This window comes from Lactuca sativa, chromosome 7, assembly GCF_002870075.4.
Source record: "Lactuca sativa cultivar Salinas chromosome 7, Lsat_Salinas_v11, whole genome shotgun sequence".
Lineage (NCBI taxonomy): Eukaryota > Viridiplantae > Streptophyta > Magnoliopsida > Asterales > Asteraceae > Lactuca > Lactuca sativa.
The window spans coordinates 3354923-3362625 of record NC_056629.2 but is presented as its reverse complement, the minus strand read 5'-3'; the positions used below and the strand labels follow the sequence as shown (position 1 = coordinate 3362625).

The window sequence follows — 7703 nt, the reverse complement described above, 5'->3', positions numbered from 1 at the left end:
AACACAAAAAATGGAAGAACAATGCACCAAAGCTCCAAAATCACTTAAAAAAGAGAAAGAGGGTAGGGTTTCTCAAGGAATGACGTGGGGATGTTGGAGGCTAAGAATGATCTCACCCCAAGGGTTAATGGCTTTTAATACCCCACAAACCATAAAAAAACGAACAACCAACTGGACCGAAAGTGCTCTTTACCCCTTTAAGAAGTGCTCCGCGCTTTCAACGTAATTCCATAGATTTTCAGTTTTCAGCTTCGAACAATCATAACTTCTTCATTCTAAATCCGTTTTCACTGATCATTATATGCACACGAAGGTATTGACAAGCCCCATAACTTTATGCAATTACTTTTGACTTAATTCTTACATAACTTAATTCATTAATACCTGCAAAAACTCCAAAATATCACTTTTTCCTATTTTACCCCTTTTTGGCGCCAATACACAATCCAAAGGCTTAAATCACTTAAACAACATTACCAATGTTAAATAAGGTCCAAGCTTATCTTTTGAATCCCAAGACATACTCTTGACTAACTTAAGGCCCACCATTCTGAAATAAGAAACTTTCCAAAACCGAATGTTCCAGTGTGATGAATAATGTTTCGTAGATTATAATGGTAAGTTGGCCATTGTTCAATCTCACAAAGGTAGTATGGCTTTTAATTGTTGTTAGACTAACTTTTAATATCATCCCACTATTTTAGTGGTCGGTTAGAATTGATCTTAACGAGTAGCTTACACATTTTTTACAAATATCTGAAAATAAAACATACACTTTAATTGTACACATATTTAAAGTAAAACAATATAATCTTAAATATGTTTAATGATAAATATTATTTGTAGAAGAAGTTCTAAAAGATTTTTTTATAGAATGTCCACAAGTACAAAAGAAGCACAAACTTCTCTATACAACATTGATAGCATATTGTTTCAAGCCTTTCGAGAAATATGCAAACTATGATAATACATATTAACAACCCTGCCCTGCCCCTACAACCACCCCGAACCCTAGCCAAAAGCAGTACTAACATAACTTTCTACAACATTGTTGACGAGTATTTGTAACACTATCTGGTTAGTTGGCCCCACGCATCGTGGAGTCTTGAACTGGTTCAAGGTGGACCCCAATCCAACATAATGGTCCAAAATCTTTTGAAATGTCCCTCTTTTCAAGACTCTAAGCTCTAGCGGTCCAATGGCATGAACCTTTCTAGAACTCACATAGCCAGCATCAACAAACGCCGAGTCCAAACAATTGCAACACTCTTTAAGCACCTCCTCTCTTGCTTCGCCACTTACCTCCCAATATATCACATAACGTCCCGGCTCCGAGGAAAGGTCAACTTGGCTCGTAAAGTCAACCACCTCAAGTTTTTCAGCCGCCAACAATTTGGCTGCAGCTTCGACTGACAACTGTAAGTCTTTCTCTGTGTTTTTGTCAATGTTGATTGTCGGCATTAGGTTTCTTCTACAAACAAATTGAAGCTCTGGAGTCGAGTTATGGAACCCAACAACCTTAACAACATCCCCAAGTCTGTAACGATACAAACCTACATACATAAAAAGTCAAATAAAGTCAATCCTAAATGAATCACTGTACATCATGGGGTACCGTACCACTAGCTTAGCTTGAGATATTGGGGTAGATAAGACAACTAACAACATTGACTAAGAAGTTGTGCCCTATCTTAAAACACCCACATGGACCACACTAAAAAACTAAGTGAATGGGTCCCATTCCGATCTTTCAATTGGCTTACACTTTTAAATCATGAATGTAACCAAAACCGTCATCCCAAAAAAAAAATCAAAATTAACTCATTTTCATATATATGGATTTAAGTTTCCCATCTGTATAAAATCATTAAAGATAATCAAAATGAATAAAAACTATTTGTACCTGCAACATTGGTGACAACAACCTCATACTCTTCATCGACCTTGACATCGGTCAAACCCACGGGCCTCGGTTCGACCATGAGTGAACCAAACTCAGTTAGGGTTCGATCTTGGCTAGCTACATCAATCTCCCTCAATGGTATAAACTCAAAATATCCAATGTTAGGAAGCACAGCAAAGGTGGCCATTTCGGGCGGGCGGGTCGGGTTCACATTTGCCCCGATCCACCCTTCTGACGACCCGTAATCTGCACTCAACAACGGTATTCCACCAGCATAATGCCTTAGTTTTTTCAAATAAGGTTCCATTGATCCAGTCATGATCCCATAAATGTACTTGGCATTAGGAAACAAATGCTCGATTAATCCATACCAATTTGTCAAACTTAAACACGTTTCATGAATCTTGTCTGCTAACTCAGGGTTTGGTTTCAAGATCTTGGCCATGGCAGTTCTGATAGATGGAACAGTGATTCGAGAAGATAAAGTTCCGGTTTTTATATCAGAACAGAGTTCTTCCCAGACTAACTCAAAGCTTCTGAAGGAATGCACAATGCTATGTGCAAAAGTAGATGATATAACCTGGATATCATCACGATAAATAACACCACAAAGGAGATGACAGTATAAAGATTGATGGAAATCAGGCCCAAAGATAACTTCATCCGGACTACAACATGGGGTTTGCATTGCTTTCATTGTTTTCTTGAATTGTTCACTTCGATACACGTTAGTAGTTGCAGTTCCTGCTAGTAGACCACCTTTTGTCTTGAACTGTTTACTGCCATAGATAAAGCTTAAAGATTTCCCATTTCCAATCGGAAATTCCCTATACACATAACAAAATCATATGAAAAACTGTACTTTATCATCAATCTTTTAGTGTTATAACTTATATACCTGTTTCTGAAGGCAAAAGAAGTCCGATAAATCTGCATTGTTGTTTCGGTCAACTCATTATTGAAAGGTACAAACTTTCTCTTCCCTTGAGTAGTCCCAGAACTATAAATTTCAAGAAACAACTTTAATGCACAAAGTACAAACAATTATAGCATGGAAATGATGAAGTTGACCACAAGCACAAAGTGAAAGTACCTCAACGTAATTGTGGTAATTGGTTTGCCAGTGAGAATAGGGTAAGGTGCACCATCAGCAATTTGTTGAATTAAAGGCTCGAGATCTTTGTGGGTAACAAGAGGGACACGTGAACTGTAACTTTCAGGGTCAGTTTTACCATCAAGACGCCATTTTTTTAGATACTCTGCTTCAGAATTTTCTTCCAAGATTTTCTTTAAAGTTTCCGTCTGAATCCTCTTAGCATCTTTGGTTAAACCCTCAAATTCTTCAATCACTTGTTCAGGATCAAATCCTGTGTCCATCTTCTCCAACCTAATTGCTTGTTCCTATAAAACGAGGACCAAACAGAGTGTGTGTTCGTGTCAGATCAATGAAGGTGAAGAAAAAGATTGTTCGACTTCTACGTTAAAAAAAAAAAAAAAAAAAAAAAAAAAGTCAACGCCAAAAAGTAAAATCTAAGCCAATGAATGATTGAACCATCGAACAGAAAATCAAATATCAATTCAAACATATTTCAGGGGGAGTTAGAACAACAGAGAGACATACTAACACACGCACACATATATAACTATATCAATATTGTATGTATAGGTTTAAAAATTATTGGATTTTCAAAAAACGATCAAAGAGAACATGAGAACTAAGCTTACCAATCTTAAGTACACTCAAGATATATAGTTCTAATAACAGAAAGGGGATTGAAAAAAAAAGTAGAATCTACAATCAACAAAATAGTTATTTCATCAAAATAAACCTAAAATTCTGAAGAGTTAGGCAATACCAATTGAGATGGTGATGATGATCAAGAATCACAGAGTCAATCAGAGTCGAAAGATTTATTTGGGAGAGTTTATTAATGGTTGAAATCTTGTGGGTCTCTCAAAAATGACGAAAAGGAACCTCCTGATCTAGAAAATAAGTTTATTCTTTTTTGTAGACAGAAAAACCCTGAAGTTTTACGCGAGAAAGAGAGAGAATAAGACAAGAAGGTGAGGTGTTTCGTGAACTTGATTCGTTTTCTCTTTGTACTCTTCACAATTACACACACAGCAACAAGAGCGCATCAATAGAATTGAGATTTCCCATGAACATACAAAAACCACACACCAATGAAGAATGCAATGATGGAATATATATATATATATATATATATATATATATATATATATATATATATATATATATATATATATATATATATATATATATATATATATATATATATATATATATATATATATAATAATTTTATTTTTCATGTGCCATTTTATTAGGCCTCAATTAATGTATATTTTATTCTCTTTTGTCATATATCACCCTATTATTTCTATTAATTAATGAATGTCACTTGTCAACCTATTAATTATCAATTTCAAATTTAAAAAAATTCTCATTTTAATTATATTAAATTAATAATATTATAATAAATATTAAAATAAAAGTAATATAAATTATAAAATGATATAATTTCACATATTTATTTAAATTAATGATTAAAATTTTTATAACTAAAAAGATCTCTTAATTAATAATTTATTTAAAATAATTGATTAATAATTTTAAATTTTTATTATAAAAGTTTAATTAGTTTTATAACCGTGATTTCCACGGGTTAGAAATATATATATATATATATATATATATATATATATATATATATATATATATATATATATATATATATATATATATATATATATATATATATATATATAGGGATATATATACAGTAAAGTCCCAATATTTTCATCGATTTGACAAGAAAGTCCTAAACTTTATTTTTTTGACAGTAAAGTCCAAATTACCGGCAGTTTTTGACACTTTTACCCTTTTTTCCCGGTTAGCCGGTAATTAGGATTTTTTTGTCAACAAAATAAAGTTTAGGACTTTCTTGTCAAATCGTCAATTAGGACTTTACTGTCAAAAAAATAAAGTTTAGGACTTTTTTGTCAAATCGTTGAAAATATTGGGACTTTAGTGTATATATAATTTTTTTGGTTAGAAATTTAATGGTATGATACTCTTTAAGCATAAGAGTTATTGAAACCTTCTCTAATCAGCTAGATCCTATTGAAATCCTTTACGTTTGCTTCTCGATAAATCGTTTTTTTAATCTCAACAAACCGACATTGAAAAAAAATGAGATAATCAAGAAAAAAATAAAGAACCAGGGTTGTGTTGGCTTTTTGCAGTCTCAAAAATGGAGAAATTAGAAACCTAAAAAAATGAAATTGTCCTGGCTTTATACAAACACAAACAACACATGTCTAGTCAAAAGGGTGTGAATGTGGAGAAAGGAAAGAATGACAATTTTGTTTTTTTTTTTTTTTTTTTTGGTTTCTTATTTCTCCATTTTTGGAGCTGCAAAAAGTCAACACTACCCTGGTTCTTTCTTTCGTTCTTTCTTGACTATCTCAATTTTTTTCAATGTCGGTTTGTTGAGATTAAAAAAAGATTTAACAAGAAGCAAACGTTAAGGATTTCAATACGATCTAGCAGATTAGTGAAGGTTTCAATAACTCTTATGCTTAAAGAGTATCATACCATTAAAATTTTAACCAAAAAAAATTATATATACACTAAAGTTCCAATATTTTCAACGATTTGACAAAAAAGTCCTAAACTTTATTTTTTTGACAGTAAAGTCCTAATTGACGATTTGACAAGAAAGTCCTAAACTTTATTTTTTTGACAAAAAAATCCTAATTACCGGATAACCGGGAAAAAATGGTAAAAGTGTCAAAAACTGCCGGTAATTTGGACTTTACTGTCAAAAAAATAATGTTTAGGACTTTCTTGTCAAATCGATGAAAATATTGAGACTTTACTGTATATATATATATATATATATATATATATATATATATATATATATATATATATATATATATATATATATATATATATATATATATATATATATATATATATATATATATAGAGAGAGAGAGAGAGAGAGAGAGAGAGAGAGAGAGAGAAGTGTGAACTTGTACTACCTTTCTGGCCGTATTTCATTCCCACTTTTCTTGGTGAATAGAGTTAGAAGAGATGAAGGGGGAGTGGACAGTGAAAGGATTCTTTGTAGGTTGGAGCAATATATTTATTTATTTAAATTTAAATTTCTGTATATATAAATAAATAAAATCATAAATAGAAAAGAAAGTTTAACGTATTTTCATAATTTTAAAAGTTTATGAAGATATGTTTTAAATATTTTTTTTGGAAACGGCGGAGTAAATAATAGTAAACTATTAAGTAGGGGTGGACATTTGGACCGAATCGGACCGGACGAGTTATGGAGAATATTGTGAACCGTGAACCGGACCGGATGGGTCGTGTCCGTGTCCGGGTTTTCTGGTTCTTGAACCCGTTTGGACCGGTACAACTTTAATTGCATAGAGTACAAGTCGTTAAAATAAGTTTTTGGGTTTGATAGAATTCGTTAAAACGAATATGTTATTGGGTTTGATACGATACAACTTGTAAAAATGATTACGTTTACGTTTCATACATAACTAATCTACCTTGATTTAATAATATTATAATTTTGCAAAATTAATTTTTACAAATAAAAACAACTAACATATAAATCAAGTTCATCAAGATCCCTTTCATATGATTTATCTGTCAAAGATACATAAAATTCATAATTATAGTCTAAAATAATAGTTAAAAAGTTGAAATATTTCAGTTTTGATAGTTCAACTTTAAAGGATTGTAACGCACTGAATATAATACTAAAATCAACAAAATTATAGTCCAAATTCATCTACAAACTGTAAACTAAATGTTGGAAAAAACCGTAGCTCAATCCGACTTAAAACGAATGAGTTATGGTTGATTAAAAATTTTCACAGATTACAAAATATTAAAAACCTTGCTGAAAAGCTGAAAATTTTCAACTTTGCTAGCTCAACTTTGAAAGATTGTAACTAATTGAATATAATATCAAAATCAACAAAACTATAGTCTAAATTCATCTACAAACTGTAAATTAAATGTTTGAAAAAACTGCGTGTCAACCCAACATAAAACAAACGAGTTATGGTTGTTTAAAAATTTTCATAGATTACAAAATCTTAAAAATGTTGTTGAAAAGCTGAAAATTTTCAGCTTTAAAAGCTCAACTTTGAAAGACTATAATTTATTGAATATAATACCAAAATCAAAAAAAATTATAGTCTAAATTCATCTACAAACTGTAAATTAAATGTTGGAAAAAACCGCGTGTCAATCCGACTTAAAACGAATGAGTTATGGTTGTTTACAAAATTTCACATATTACATTTTTTCTAAATCGAGTCCAACTGGTTCTAAACTCGGTAAAACCGGACCGGGCCGGGAAAAAAACCGGACCGGTTTTGATGGATTCCTAGAATTGAGAACTGGCTCGGGGGTCCAAAAAAAGGGTCCGATTCGGTCCACCGGTCCAAATGCTCACCCCTACTATAAACTCATTATTCGATACGAGAAACTTATTATTTTATGCCCATTTAATAAATAAATAGTGTTTCGACCAACATCATATATGTAGTACCATGAAAAGCACAACATGAAAGTAACTTTCATTGTATTGCAATCTCGTATCACAACACTTATTTTACTTACATTAAAAAATTATCGTCGGAGTTTTTGTAGAAAATAGCAATTATGGTGACATGAAGCATAAAAAATATGATTTATCATTGAAATTCGCATATAATGATATCAAACTACTGATGTAAC

General features: G+C 31.6%; 1 protein-coding gene across 1 annotated transcript; it reads right to left on the bottom strand.

The window, feature by feature from the left end:
• Nucleotides 1-852: 852 nt before the first annotated feature.
• Nucleotides 853-4095, bottom strand: LOC111894588 (jasmonoyl--L-amino acid synthetase JAR4). The gene is made up of 5 exons (XM_023890664.2): nucleotides 3760-4095; nucleotides 2997-3304; nucleotides 2802-2903; nucleotides 1904-2730; nucleotides 853-1553 (listed from the first exon to the last, which is right to left on the bottom strand). Exons 2-5 carry the CDS (start codon nucleotides 3278-3280, stop codon nucleotides 1012-1014), a joined length of 1755 nt encoding a protein of 584 aa, XP_023746432.1. The 5' UTR covers nucleotides 3281-3304; nucleotides 3760-4095; the 3' UTR covers nucleotides 853-1011.
• Between the last annotated feature and the right edge of the window lie 3608 nt (nucleotides 4096-7703).

Bases quoted from the DNA above. Each gene is read 5' to 3' on its own strand.
- LOC111894588 (XM_023890664.2), bottom strand. From the start codon at position 3,280: ATGGACACAGGATTTGATCCTGAACAAGTGATTGAAGAATTTGAGGGT. The intron at 2,731-2,801 runs GTATATAAGTTA...TTATGTGTATAG, and splicing joins TCTTTTGCCTTCAGAAACAG to GGAATTTCCGATTGGAAATG. The intron at 1,554-1,903 runs GTACAAATAGTT...TTATGTATGTAG, and splicing joins TGTTGTCACCAATGTTGCAG to GTTTGTATCGTTACAGACTT.